General features: G+C 48.7%; 1 protein-coding gene across 4 annotated transcripts in view; it reads right to left on the bottom strand.

Moving 5' to 3' along the window:
* Positions 1-15,273, bottom strand: part of SETBP1 (SET binding protein 1) — a 360,642-nt gene that overhangs the window by 329,301 nt on the left and 16,068 nt on the right. For all 4 annotated transcript variants that reach the window (XM_072952280.1, XM_072952278.1, XM_031692356.2 and 1 more), the window contains exon 2: positions 10,111-10,768. In XM_072952280.1, coding sequence (XP_072808381.1) covers positions 10,111-10,596 — 486 coding nt within the window. In that variant the 5' untranslated portion in view covers positions 10,597-10,768. The remainder of the gene's footprint in view (positions 1-10,110; positions 10,769-15,273) is intronic.

Genomic DNA, 15,273 nt, shown 5'->3' with positions numbered 1-15,273 from the left:
CCGGACAGTTCTCACGGAATCTTGCTTTGGAGGAGCCTGCGCTGAATGCCGCATTTTCTGTCCAAACCTGGACACTTGAGAATACTTTGTGAACAGCTTCTATATTAAGTCACAGTGAGCCTGTTACCCGGAGCCCTGTCTCCGTGCACTGCCAGCCATCGCTTCTTACCACGCCTCGCTGCCGCCGTGCCCTGCTGCGTGGTTTCCGGCAGGAAGGTGGCTGTGGGTGCAAGAAAGGAGCTGAGGGTCTGTGGGATGAAGCTGCCTCGCCCAGGCTCACCCACAGCCGAGACCAGGAGCAGGCAGCAGGACCAGCCAGGTGAGCTCACAGAACTCAGCTATTCTCTCCCTGAGGATGTGGTACCCGCAGGATCAGCTAAATCCCATCTTTCAATGACCACTTCCTGATGCCAGAAACCAGGAGACCGCGGGCTTGATGAGAGTTGGAGCCTCCCCAACCCCTTCCCCCCGGTAATCAGCTGTAACCTCAGGGCAAGCCAGCTAAAAGCCCTCGAAGTCCGTTCCTCAGTCTGTAAAACAGGGAGGAACAACAAGCTACTTCACGAACTGTCCTAAGAACAAACCAGAAAGCGGCCGCCGCTGGGCGACGTGAACGCCTCGAAAAGGTGCTGGGCAGACGTGATGGCTGCCACCGAGTTTCTGCACCGTGCACTCTCTCAAACACTCATTTTGACAGTTTGTTATACTGTCCTGGGTTTTGCCCTAAATGCCCTGAGACCAGTTCTTCCTAATGAGAACTGTCTACACCCCACACAGCATTTACGCTGAACACACCATACGACTCTGTAGACGCGTGTAAAACTGAGATGCTTCAGCTCTGCTACGGTGGATCTGGATGAGAACACAAAAAAAGGCAGCATGATCAAAGGGCTCAGATGCTTCTAAGAAACCAAAGCGAAATACACAGGGCTGACTAGGCAGAAGCTGTTCTGATAAAGAGAGTTTCCCATCAAACTATCTGCACGGGCACAGAGCTACCAAGGCTGGGAGCACCCTGGCTGGGAAATAAAAGATGTAACTTCTGTCCTCAGAGTTTACACCACAACTAAGAAAACAATACCTTACATCCAACACCACACGTCCAACAGCCTTTCACTGAGATCCAAAAAGGCCAAACTGTAAATGAGGAGCCAGGTTCACGGCCAGTGGAGAGCCATACAGAGACGCCCCGGCCGGGAAGGCGCAGAAGAGGAACTCAGAAGACCATCTTCATGTCCCAGCCACCCTATTTCTGTGCTTCTTCTGTCTGGCCACAGACCCAGACCAGACCATCTGACCAGTATTTGATTCAGATCCCTGCCTAGACCTGTGCCCAAAGAGACAGTGCAAACACCTGCATTTTGGCCCAAAGAACCCGCTGTACGTAGGATGCGATGACTTGGACCAGCAGAAGCAGCACAAGCAGCAGTATGAAGTCGGAGCGTCTCCTTGGCCTTGAGCTCAGCATACGCCAGCAGTGACGAAGCTGCCGGAGAGCTGGCACCGCCCAGGGTCCTGTTAACAGAGGCATTACGCTCAGAGCAGAAGAGGTCACAGTCCCCTGCAGGGCCAGACTGCCTCCCAGTATTGCCCTCTGCTCGTGAGCCCTCCCCACCTGTGCAGTTTAGGAAGAACAGTGACAAACGGGCATTCCTAGCACAGGAAGCAAGGTGCTTCGGTCTCAGGAAACCACAGAATCCCAGGAACTGGAAATACTCAGGCTTTAAAAGATGACTTTAGTGCAACATAAGAAAGAGCTTTACTAAAACCAGAGCTGCCTCAAGAGGTGGCAGTGAGTCTCCTCCCTGAGGGCCACTGAGCAGCAGCCAAACAACCATCCATGACGGACTTGGGGAGGTGGTTTTTGTTTGTTTAGGACGGATGCTAAAATGAAAGTGTTCAGAGGCTCGCTCTTCTGACTCTCTGTGAAGTCCGTGATTCTGAAAGTGTGACCCAACTACGGACACATTCCTGTCTTGTGACCCGCAGCTTCTGTGGCTGGCCTTTGCCTGCCTTCTGACCTGGTGCCAGATTCTAGCCTGTGACCTCAACAGATTTAACTCCCGGTTCTCAGTCCCTTTCTGAATCTCCTGATCTTGGCTTCCTTCGTGACCCAATTGCACCCACATCCCAGCATGAGGCCGACCTGCCACTTACTCGGTGGCCACAATCCAGCAGGGACCTGATGGCACGAGAAAGAGCCACACATCCAGATAAACTGGTGTCTACTCCTTTGCTCCCCTAAAAGGACAAGGACGGAGAAATCACAGAGATTCCCACTGTATGCTACAAACAGATCCCTGTAGCTACACCTAGGATCCACCATGAGAAGCAACTCCTTTAAGTCGGTTCTCCAGGGATGTAGCCCGTTGTGAAAAACGCAGAAACCCCCAAGCTGGGTTCTCATTCCCAGCAACAAACAAATGAACTAACTGGCCCCGCAGGAAAGGCTGCCCACACCTCCGGGCACATTCCCATCTACAACTGGTTACTCCTTATCGGCAAGACACCGTGGCCCCCCCTGGGGACAGAACTTCTGTCTGCCCATGTCCCTTCAAGAATCCTCTACCACCTCTTCTCCACCTCTGATCCCTCCCCCTAACTGTGAAACTGGCTACGAGCTTGTGGGAGAGTCAAAGAAGACGATGTGGGGAAAACCCAATAAACAAGGCCTAGAGAACACACTGAAGGAACCGCATTTGATACTAACGATGATCACCGAGTGGCCTCACGGGCCGGGTACCAAGATGGGAACCGCCTGGACTTCTCAGAGTCAATAAAGGCGTGCATTGTTCCCCCCGCTGAGGTCACAGGCTGGTGGGGAGGAGAGGGAAGTGAGTCTGGGGAGGAAGGGGCGGGCAGGAAAAAAAAACAAAACAAACCTGGGGCTTCAGAGACAAAGGCACATGCAGGTACACGCGGGGGCCCCTGCCTTCACTGGGCGAGACCCAGTGGAGTATGAGGGAAAGTCGGAGGAGCCCTAGGAGTGATGCTGTCCAGACCTGCCCTCTGCGCAGGGCTCCGGCTGTCCGTGTTCCGACACGCTCTGACAGCGGCCTCAGCTTGCACCGCGAGCTCGCGGCTTCACCAGCCAGCACGAGTTCAGACTCCCAAGCACGCTGGGCACAACTGCTGGTCCACACAGGTGTCTGCATGCTGCGTAGGTCTGCACACCTCCCGGGAACCCGGCGCTGCTGGACTTCTGCCCTCCCCGCTGACAGCCACTGGTTCCTCCTGGGTGGCTGGGTGCCCAAGGCCTTAATGCCACCTTCCAAGGCAAGTCACCCTGAGGACCAAACAAGCTGAAACCATATCCCCAGAGCAGTTTGGCCATGTGCAAACTGTAACACGAAGTCTGAGCTGAGTGTGGATAAACAACCCCCCTACAGACACAAGCCTTCACTGCCTCGTGCCGTTTCATTTCTGCACGTAAGGCAGTCAGGAGCCTGAAGCAAGGCCTGGCTCTCAGAGAACCGCCCTGCCGCTCCCCCGCCCCATGCTCTCCACCGTGGGGGCCCTTAACCAGACCAGGGACTTCCCGACCAAAGCCACTCATGTCTCACGAGCAAGCGAGGCTGCAGGGGGACGTCCTGGGATGCCCTGCATTGTGGTACAGACAGATGTTTTTCACTGAAAGTTGCAGGACTCAGAAGAATCAGAGGATGGGGCAGAGAAGGGCAAAGAGGGATTGTTTCTCTGGCCTTTTATTAAAGAGGAAAAAAAAGCAACGTAATTAAAGGTCCACTGGAAATGCAGCCATGAAAGGACTTTTCGAGGCTGCAGGACTGTGACGGTGGAGAAGAAGGGGGTGACTCTGCTAATGCTGGGAGCGTGGCAGGGGCGCAAGGAAGCACAGCTGAACCCCACTTGGTTGTTCTCATGACACTGCTTTGAAAGTTTCATTTTGAGTCATGCTTTGAGCTCAGCAGCGATCCTGGTTTGGCAGATAAGTGACCACAGAGATAAAAAAGAACTTTGAATTGTCTCTAAATAAATCCACATAGCAATTCCCACCACCACCAACACCAAAAAAAAAAAAAAAAAAAGCATGCTTCCTTAGTAGACGCTTGCACAGGCATCAGAAATAAGACACAGGCAATGCCCCCCAGCTAACACAACTTAACACAGACACGAGCAATATTAAAACAGGATCAGCATAAAGAAACACACAGCTTCTGAGACAGCCCACACCTCCTCGGCGCTCAGCACCCCTGCAAACGAGTGACTCCATCAGAACGGAAGTTTTCCTGCTTGGCTACTCGGACAGGTTTATCTCCAACGGCATGGCGTTCACCAAAGAATGTTCGCTGGAGAAGTCCAAAGAGAGACTGATTACCGAGAGGAGAAGAGCCAGCAGGGCGCTTCAAACCCCCAGAGGATCCCAAACACGGGAGGAAGAAAAGAAACCTACCAGGCGGGAAGCAGGGAGCCAGACATTCCCGGAAAAGCCTCGTGGAATGCAAGCTTGATAAATCTCACCACTTTTTAAGCTCAAGTCTGACATTTGCTCCCACGATCTCAGGCCTTTTGACACAGGGGCAAAAAAGAAACAATCTGATGGCAGAACAGTGCCATCAGGGTCTAAAGAGAGGTCAACAATTTTGTTCATAGTAACTCGTTTTCTTAAAGAGAAAGACTTGCCTCATCTAATAGAATGACTTAAAGTTTCTAGTTTTTAGAACCGAAATCAAGCTTCAGGGGTCAAAAGCTTGGTTTTATTTTTCATTCAAAATAAAATTTTTTTTAACATGCAGAAACTAAGATCCAGGAAGGTAAAGCCGTCTGACTGAAATTATTAACAACGGGCAAAGCCAGTGCCCAGGACCCCAGTCCCCAAGTCCACTGTTCTTTCCCAGACACCAGCTCCTGATAAGAAACGCTACCCATTGCTCTGTGGATACAGTTACATTGTGGAGAAGGTCATTCACCACCCTCCACATGGCTTTAGCTATAAAATATAGAGAGAAACCTAAAGGAAACAAAATTCCCAGGGACCCTGATGAATAGATATGAATGTGCTGCTTTAAAAAAAAAATCTATACAGAGAAAACATAAAATTAAACAAGAGGGGAAATTTATCCTCTTGTGTAGAAAAGCTGGCAAGACCGGCTTTCCTAGTCAGGCTGTTGGTGTCATGGAGGAAGCAATCAGACTTCCAGGAGTTCAAGATGCCACATTCCCACCCCTGGAAGAATGGAGGGCAAGTCCTCGGTCAAGCAATGCACCTGGGAGTGACCAGGGAAGGTGCTGAGCAAAACAATGGTGAGAGAGGGACACCTGAGCCTTAAGAGGGGTGCGGGGCTCTCTGTTGGAGGCTCAGGACCACCTGCCAGAGTGGAGGAGACAGTGACAGCTCAGATGTCCAGCAGTCTGAGCCACCGTTCATCTCCTGCTCAACACCCCCTCTTAGAGCCCCCTCCAAACTTACAGCCACAGAGGGTCAGAGAGAAACGTGCCTCTCAGCAGTCCACAGGGCAAATGGAGAGCCCTCGTGCAGCCCTCCTCACCGACAGCTGCGTCTCCAGAAGATGCTTTCATGCTTCTCTGCCCCACATCACTTTCGCCATGTTCCCCTGGACCCTCAGCCATCCCTTCCCCAGCTCAAAGCCTGCCAGGCACTCCCATTACTTACAGAATGAAATGCAAATCTCTTTATTTATTTGATATTCCTCATTCTCTGCAATCCGATGCCAGCCTAGCTTCCAGTCTACATTATCCCAAAAGCCTTTTTTTCTACCCACATTTTGAGTATTTGACAAAAAGAAGGTGCTATTTGAAGAATCAGTAAGTGGAGCATGACCTATCAGACCTCCTGACAGAGGGTCATGCGTGCTCAGAACAGAACACAAGACGGAGGATGCTGGTCTAGGTGGGGTCACTAAGAATGAATGGTGAACGTGTTTCTAGGACCATGGCTGGCACCTGAGGGACGTGAGGTTGAAATTCCTGACACTGGAGAAAACAGGTTCTCCTGATGAAGCTAGGGAAAAGGGAAAATGAAGTCCAAAGAAACAAAATGTAAGTTGTATTTTGGTTAAAAACAAGTGAAAATATATAAGCACAATAAAGGAAAAAAAAATAAGACCTGTAACTCATGAGACTTTGAAAGCTCTCTCAAACATCCCGGAACACTTGAAGTTAAAGACAGTGAGCCAGGTTATGTTCCTGCCCCGCTAGCAGGGGTGGGAAAGTGGGAGAGAAACACCCTTGTCCTGGGTCCTCACCTCCCAGCAGCCCTTTCGAGTGTGGTCACTCAGGACCTGGAGTCCAGCATCAGCCTTACAGTCTAGAAAAACAGACTTCAAAGCAACCCTGCTCCTGCTTATCTGAAGCCACTGAGCCTCAATTTCTTCATTTGTTAACAAATAATGTCTATCTGGCAGGATCATTAAAAGGACTAACAGAGAGAGTGAATACGTATAAAACAGCTAGCCAAGAGTCTGCCCCTAGCTCAGTCAGTCGGAACTATTACTATGATACGTGCTCTGTAAATTACCCACAGTTTCCTAAAATCTTCCACCTCCATTTGGTAGATGAGGAAACCGGGGCTTTCGCAAGGTTATACTCCAGGTCCAAAGTCACAGAGCCAGTTGCAGATGACCGCACCACATCTCCCACCCCAGGTCACCGTGCGATGCTCATCTGTCCAACACATGCTGGTGAACCTGCCTCTTACGAATCCGTCACTGTTGGAACATTCTAAGCTCACATTTGGTATCTGAACGTGCTTCTAGAGATTCATTCTCATGTTCTCTGTTGTTTTTATTGAGTGCCCTAGTAGGGAAGTAGAGGAAGTTTAAGACATCACATGACTTACCTGAGTTAAGTCTAAGATGCAACAATGTGGGTGCTGTGACAGAAAGCCGGGTGCATCACGGTCCACTGGCAATGGAGGACCCCCCGGAGGACAGCTCCAAGGCCCTGTAGCATGTCCTGAGCTCTCTTTCAGCCCCTGCTTCTTACCAAATTCTGCTCTGACACCTCCCATAAACCCATTCTTCATATACCTTCTTCCAGATAGCATCTCAACCACCATCCTAATTTTATACAGAAGGGAGGCGACATGTCCCCTGGTTAGAAGCGGCCATGTGCCCTTGAGCCAGTGAGGTGGTGTTTTCATGGGTTCCTCCTAATATCTTACTACAGGAGTGCCCGTGTTATCTGAAAATCTGTAACAAGTCTCCAGTTTGGAGGATCGGACCTATGTTGGAAATTTGGAATAAAGCTCTTAAGGATACCACACAGGTATCTTCACCCCTAAGCAGTAGAACACGTACAAACAGAAACGGCGAGAACTAGCAGGGACACACTAGGTGTAATGCAGGAACCATCATTACCCTACAGAACGCTCTTTTTACAAAAAAAAAATAAAGATAAAAAAATCATTTGGGATCCAATATAAGCTGTCTTTGCCTAAGGCTGTCAAACAATGACTCGAACAAAATCAATCGGTCTGCAAAAGAAAAACACCAACAACATAGTACATGATGATTAACACTCATTTTTTTTTTCCCATCAGCCTCAACAGAGCCTTTTCCCAGCTCTTGGCAAAGGACCTGCATCCCAGGGGCCCCCTCAGTGCGCACTTCTTCGATGAGCAGCCTGCCTGCCAATGAGAGATCCGGGACTAGATTTTAGAGGGAGACACGGATCTGTTGCTTACAAAACGCCACCCCCATTCTTTTCTCAGTCCTAAATCACTGATTACGTACTTCCCACTTATACCAGTAAATACGTTCCACAAGCCCACGCCCGTGAACTTTTCGATACAAATGGCAGGCGAGGTCTCCACCTCCCCATCGCAGCTTCAGCTTCTGCTTGCTTCTTGTTTGCAAAACAGCAGGAGCTTGAAGGGTAATAAAGTTAATATTCTAATCCAATAGAGATCAGAGAACTTCCTATCACCCATCTATCAAGTGATTAAGACCCAGGACTAATAACTTCATTTTCTGGAAAGTACCAGCTCGAGGCGCAAATAAATGTAGGAAGGATAAAGAAGTACAATGTGAAGGAAGCTTCTAAAAATTTTAAATTTTCACAGATATCCCCATCACAGCACCAGCATAATGCTGCACTGTGCACTGGATTTCAGCCCTTCCCTTTCCTTTCTTCCCCCTCCCATTGCTGAGGCTCAGGAACATACTTGGTAACTCATATATTCAAAGAAGAGATTCCATCTCTCTTTCCAATAAAGCACACAGACAGCATCCAGCTTTTCTGGGGTGAGAATGACCAGCCTGAGAATTTCAGACATGAGAATGAAGGTCCCTTGCACATTTCAGCTTGGAACTCACCCCCATGTCACAAATCCAAGTTTTACTCTGGGGAGTTCCAATAGGCAGAAGGCTGTATTTGGGGACAGTCCTACGGCCTTAGGGAAAGCAGTGCCTAATCAGGACAACTGAAGTCTCTTTCTAGGGGAGCAAATGTGGGTTTGCACACCCAAAACTGTGGGCTGTTGATGGAATTCTGGCAGTGGTGAGGATGAAGGGAAAACAGTTACTTCAGTTTCCAAGATTGCCCACCCACACAAAAACTCAACAACACTCTTTGTGCCATCTCAGTAACCAGAGACAAAGATACTCATTTTCAAAGCTGAAGCTGGACCCAGCTCCAGAGCAAAGCTTCACTTTCTAAGTGGAGCCTGCTTGCATTGCTTTGTACCTGCTTGCAGGAATCTCAAAAGCTTCCACATGCACCTAGATAACCTTTGGTTTTGTGACAGAGAACCCAGGAAGCACTGCAAAGTTGTTTGGGGAGAGGAGAGAGGTGAGCGCTACCTCTGTGCTACGTGAGAACAAACCAGTTTCTGAAAGTCCCTTTGTGTTTCAGATGTTAAAGGAAGATGGGCAGCCGGCTTGCCAGGGACCAAGGGGGTCCTGGATACAGAACTTTCTCTTTAAACACCAAGCTAGTCTGAGCAAACTGGAAGGTGTTGCTCGCCCTAGAAAGTCTCTTCTAGTCCAAGCTTTTGGATTTTAACTGCAGCAAATCAGCCAAAACACCTAACATAAGGAAGGACACAAGCCCTGCACTCAAGAAACGACATGATTCTTAGCAGTTTTACTGAAAATGACTGCCCCGAAAAAACAAACACTGGCAACAGAAATACTAGATGATTCCCGGCCTATACGAGAGAGAGGTTCATTCATTCACACGTGGCACTTTTATCTTCCGTCATGTCTAGAGCCCAAACAAACAATGAGATGTAAGAGACAATGATACAAACTCTGGTTAACACCTAACTACCTAGAATCCCAAAGTTCTGCCGGCAAGAGGACCCCTTTCAGAGCCATTCATAAGACTCAGAGATTCTTGGAAACAAAACCTTTCTAGACGACCATAGTAACCGAGTGCCACAGCCCTCCCAGGTCGGAGGTCTCTTAACCCTTTGTGATAAAAAGTAAACACAGTGAAGCATGGATCTGCACTTCCCCAACCAAACAACATCACCAGGCACCTGGAGACATTTATGAGGAAAATGACAACGAATTAAGTTCACTGAACATCTCATCTTTAAAGTCTACAATGTGTTAGAGAAATATTCAGGTCATTCCCCTGCCCCTTCCCTTTCCCCATGTCCAGCTCTGAAGCTCACCCCTGGCTTCCAGAATAACAACTGCTCAGCCCCCTGAAAGCCTCATTTACTACGAGGACGGGACTTCCTCGGTCAAGTAAGGGACTTGTCTGTTTTAGAAAGATTTACAGCAGTGACTGAAACCAAAAGGAGCTTGTTAACAGTTCTTAACTGTTCTGATGGACCACAATTTTTCAACATTCCACTCTTGGCTATGAGAACAAGCGCAAACATTAAGGAAAAAAAAAAAAGACACTTTCAAAATTCTGTCACAGCTTAGCCAGATCTGACCCAGCCAACTGGCTGCTACAATAAATAGGAATTTTCAGGATCATAATTCTAGTAAAGTCATATTAATTCACTGGATACGATACCAAGGTATCAGAGACATTTCTTCTGGAGGCCCCAAGTATTCCATCAAGGAGATGGGTAATTCATAAGAAAAATAAGTAATAAGCAAATAGGCCCTTAAAATTTGAGGATAAACTGGCAAAAAAACAAACAAGCAAAAATCTCGTAAACGGGCTCCCTACCTTCTTTTTGGAGTGGCTTCTTTCCTCCTCCTTCGCGCCTTTGCTATTTTTCCCAGCACGGGACACCTTCTGGTCCCCAGACTGCTTGATGGTGATCTTGATCTCAGGTGGGCATATATAGTTCTCCAGATTTTTGGGGGGCTTCTTGGCCCGCTTTGTGGTCTGAATCTTCAGCTTCAGACTCCCCTCTGTGAAGTTGGCCTCCTTGATAGAAAACTCCTGTTCTTCGAGGCCGTCTCCTGCCACCCATTTCTCACTGTCCGCATTGGAGTTGGAATCCACATCCCGCCCTGAGCCCAGTTCGTCCTCCTCCTCTGGCTCCATGCGTTCTCCACCTCCCGGGATCCCCTTCCCAGTTTCTGGAGCAGAGAGCAACGGTTCCCCTGCACAGCCAGGAGCAGTCGGGGGCTTGGCCGAGGAGACCGGCAGGAATTCCGACTCGCTCCCCCTTTGCCGGGAGCTGCTTAAGATTTCCCTGGACTCCATGACAATCCTACAGTCTTCAGGGGTTCTCAGGAGGGGGAGGGGGAAAAGGGAGAAGGGAAAGGTGAGCAGAGAGGGCACCTCAAATTCCAAGGGCAAAGTGGTCCAGCTGCTGGGTTCGGAGTCCCAGGGATGGAGACACGGTGAGGTTGTTCAGGAGAGATCAGATCTGCAACTGAGAAGCAGAGAAATAATTAGCCATGGCAGGTTGGCACGTGACCTCAATGGCAACTCAACCCAAGCTGCAGAAGCCCCATCCCGCTTACTGATGGCATCAGGGAAAAAAAATGACTGGAAAGAAATCAAACCAGAAAGGCCATGTTCCCAAATCAGATTATGTTGGAGCAGAGGGGGAAATAAACACACACACACACACACACACACACACACACACACACACACAGCCTTTCGTTGAATTGTTATTAATTTTTATGGCTGTGGGCCCAAGAGTAAAGGTCAGAGAGGTAAGTCCTCCTGTCCAGTGACAAACCAGAATTTCCTTACACTAAAGCCACAGCCAGCTGAGTCACCATCAAAACCAACCACGGCGAAAGGAAGTCTAAGGGCTGGTACTCAGGTCTGTGCGAACAGCATCTGCTGGCCTCTTGCACAACTTCCCTCCCACATGTGAGGAACGGTCTGCAGAGCTGACACAACCTCAGGCTGCCTGAACCAAGCTCTCCACCCCCTTGAAGGAAGCAGAGTTGATATCTGGACCATCTTTCTTCATCATTTTTCGTTACGAATTATTTTAATTATGCATGCATCTTATCTTTATTTCTTAAAACAAATGCACAACTTATGTGCGGATCAGTAAAGGGAAAACAAAAAGTTCAGTGGGAGGTTACTTCGAAAGCTGTGACTGATGCCAAACAAACGCTAAAAGGGTTTCCGACACAAAAGATATTTCATCATTATCAATCATTTAGATAAAAATAGCCATTCGAGACCGTTTAAATTCCCTTTCCAGGCCCTAAATAAAGTGACATTTTGTCTACACGACAACAAAAAAAGAGAAGGAGGGAGAGGGAGCCTTTCACAAGCCTTTGGAAGTGTCAGGAATTCCCCACCCCACTGCAGGATCTCCCATTCCGTCTTCCTCCCTCCGAATCGTCAGAGGATCAGCTAAACTACCCTTCACCTTATTCATTCCCATCATTAACAATTTCATATTCATCATTTTCAAAGCCCAAGTGTTCGTTCTCAAGAGAAAACCTAGAGCCCTGGGGCTGCCCCAAACTTCAAGACATCGTGCCCTTTCACCCCTTGTAGGGTTGTAGGTCAGATCACATCCAAGCCTTCACAAATGGCTGAACACGACAGCATACCTTAGGTCGCTGCCTCAGAGCCCATGAATTTAAGGGATTGACCAGCAAATGTGCCCACCAGAAAATTCCAACGATGTCTGCCAAGACACCTTTAGAACAGCCAAGGGCTGGAAAACTAAAGACCAAGCGGGTACTTCCTCCCTGTGGAATCTGTACATTTTCAGCTGATGCCCCATGAGGAAGCCAATCAGCAAGGTAGCCAGAGCCTCACCGTGGACCCTGTCCCTCTCCTCCCCACCGAGAAGCCCAGGAACAGACTTGGCTCCTGGAAATTTCTCAGCCATGCAGAAAGACACATTTACACCTGCTTCCACTTAGGGGAAAACCCAATGAATGCAGCACTTCTGCAAAAGGAGAGGCTGCCTGGGGACAGCATGAGCATCGTCCCTGAAGCTGTCAAACAAAAACACTGAACAGTTACCTGTGCCCCCTGCTACAAAAGGGACAAAGACCCCGCTGAGGAGTAGGGGAGGGCAGTCAGACCAGACAACACTTTGTTTCCTTTACTTGTTAAATTCTTTGTCTCATCTAGACCGATCTGCCTACCTGCCCAAAGTCTTACATAGTTTTTAAAACATCATATTCAAGTCAACAATGTTCACTGAGGCCTCTCTCACCAGTGCCATGTTAACACACTAGCTGTTGGGGGCATCAGGGTGCCTGAGAACATGCCCCTGTTTGTCTCTGCTTAGCAGAAGCCCAGCCAGTCTTTCTCAGTTTCTGCCTCAGACTCACACGAAATGCAAGCCATGTTTCTTATGGCAGCAGTGTTCAGTGGTTCACTTCCTCTGGCAGGAATCTCCAACGTTACATTTTATTCCCTACTTCCTATCTATAAAACTGTCTCTGGGTCAAACCAAAAGGAGAGGCATATTCTCCATAAAAAGTTTCTAAACTAAATCTGTTTGGACCTTTGAACCAGAAGTAGGCCAATATCTAATTCAACTTCTGTGATGGGAGAAAAGAAGGTGAAATCTAAAATTTACGATAATAGATAGGAGTACAAAGTGGAGGAAATATCAATATTGGGAAAATAGCTTCCATTTAAAAAAATGATTCACTTCACAATTTCTTATATTTAGCCATATAAATTATTAACTGATTAATGTAGAAGACAAAGTTCCAAAACTTAAAACTATCAAATAATGAGAGCCATAAAAATTGAAAATTCAATTTCTCAGTTTTCACATCAAGATCCTAAGACACAATTAGAGTACAATTCCTTTCTTCAAGGAGCTTACGCTGCTGAAGAGAGATCTGAAAAGTAAAACAGAGCAGTTTTTATATGTCCTATAATAAAGAGTAAAACCAAAGGGAAGAGAAAGTGTCTCCACCTGGGCGAGGTGAGGGCAGGCAGACAGGGAACTACACAGGTAGACCTCAAGGCAGCACAGGATGTGGCTTTGACCTTGAGGGGCTTCAGTAAGTAGAGCGGGAAGGAGGAAGACACGGCAGACAGAAGGAACAGCATGAGGCAAGGCCTGGGCAGGCACGTGCAGTTCTGCTCAGGAAAGAGATAGCTGAGGTTTGGCTAGGAGGTGTGGTACAAAGGGGACTGGTGAGAGGTACACCTGGAGGTCAAGGGGGACAGCCAGATCACGGGCATCCTTGAATGTCAAGCTAATGAGCAGGACTGTATCTTACAGGTAATGGGAAGCCACTTAAGTAAGGGATGGCAGTAAGGAAGCTATGTTTTAGAAGGATAATTCTGGCAGGTGGTGTGATGGGTGAGTTAAGAGAACCTGATGTTAGAGGTGGGGGAACCACAAAGAAACTCAGCTGAAATTCAATTCTTGTTGCACGAGGACCAGACCAGGGCAGTGTGAGTGTGACAGGATAAATACTAGAGATGAAACAGTAAGGCAGTCTGAAATAAACCCGTCCAGGAACACATCAACCCCAAACCTTCCATACTGGTCTACCTTGGGAATTCAGTCTTGCGGCTCATTAGCCAACAAGGCATTTTCCCTGTTCAAGTCAAAACCAGTCCCCACAGTTGCATCACACACACAGAATTCTTTCCGCCTTGATATCTGAGAAAATCTTTTCTTAGAGCCTCGTCCACCGACCTGTGCAATGCCTAGCAGACAACGGGTGTTCTCCAAATGTTCGCTGCATGAAGGAATGAATGAACAAACGAACAAACAGATCCCAGGCTCCACATTTCAAAGTCACACCCGACTCGTCACTCCTCCATGGGAACACACTGTAAACTCTGGACCACAGCATTCACGCTCCCTAACTTAACATTGCCCTCAAATGTGTAGCTTGCCACCAGACAGTAGTCATACACCTTCTCTTTGGCTCCAGTACACAGATCCTTCCTCGATTGCCACCCAGGCTCAGGCTGAGACCAACTGTGGTCACACAACACTCACAACCGCTTCAGCGCCCAGTGCAGGATGGGGCCCTTGCAGGGCTCCACCAAGCTCTTTCTGAATGAAAATGAATTTGCCCCGACAGCTCTGCAGAGCCCTGTGGTTCAAACCACTCCAACGGCGGCTCCACCCAAGCAGGCGGCCCCGGTGCAATTCACCGTCTGTGCGCCTGGCGTCCACGTGCCAGAAAGAAGCTTTCCCAAGAAAAGGGCAAAGAAACCTAACCCGTCTGTTTACTTCCCCAGCACACAGAGCTCCTGTTCTCCTTTTGCCTTTCTCCTGGCGCGTACCTGCCACCCCAGGTTCACAAGCTACATTTTTTTTTTTTTTTGGTGCATTTGGGTGACCGCTGCGAGTCCTCTGGTAGTGGTGGACCACTGCCCCGGCGCCCGGGAGCACACGTGCGCGATCACGCATGCGCTCACAGAGGAGGGGCGGCCCACGCAAGGTGAAAACCAACCCTGTGCCTTGTCACACAGCAGCGGCCAGGACTCCTCCAAGGGGGGCAGCGCACAATGGACAGTCTGTGCTGTCTCAGACCTCCAGGCCAACAAAAATTAACCCTTCTGTGGCTGTCTGCAGGACTTGGGGTGGGCAGGATAGAAATAGTAAAACCTGCTTGGCAAATGACTCCTAGTAGGTCCTGGCTCTGCCTTTCCCAGACAGCGGGATGACAGACGTCAGTCATCCTGAGTCCCTTACTCCACACTTCTCCCAGCAATGAATGGAGTCGGACCAAGGTCTCTTCCATCCCCAAGACTTCGTAATCCACCCTGCACAGCCACAGACCTATGGGACAACCTACAGAATTATCTGTCTCTGGGTCCGGGGGAACCCTGCTTGGCTGAACGTGCTTCATGACCCAAAGGAGTCCCAAGGAGAACCTCCTCTCTCTCCTTCAAATCTGTGAGATAGAAGAACTTTCCTAATCTAAAGCACATTCTCAGGGGGGAGGGTAGAGCTCAGTGGTAGAG

The sequence above is a fragment of the Vicugna pacos genome, chromosome 30 (genome assembly GCF_048564905.1).
Source record: "Vicugna pacos chromosome 30, VicPac4, whole genome shotgun sequence".
Taxonomy (NCBI): domain Eukaryota; kingdom Metazoa; phylum Chordata; class Mammalia; order Artiodactyla; family Camelidae; genus Vicugna; species Vicugna pacos.
The sequence above is the reverse complement of the archived record's forward strand: the minus strand, read 5'-3'. Positions and strand labels throughout refer to the sequence as shown.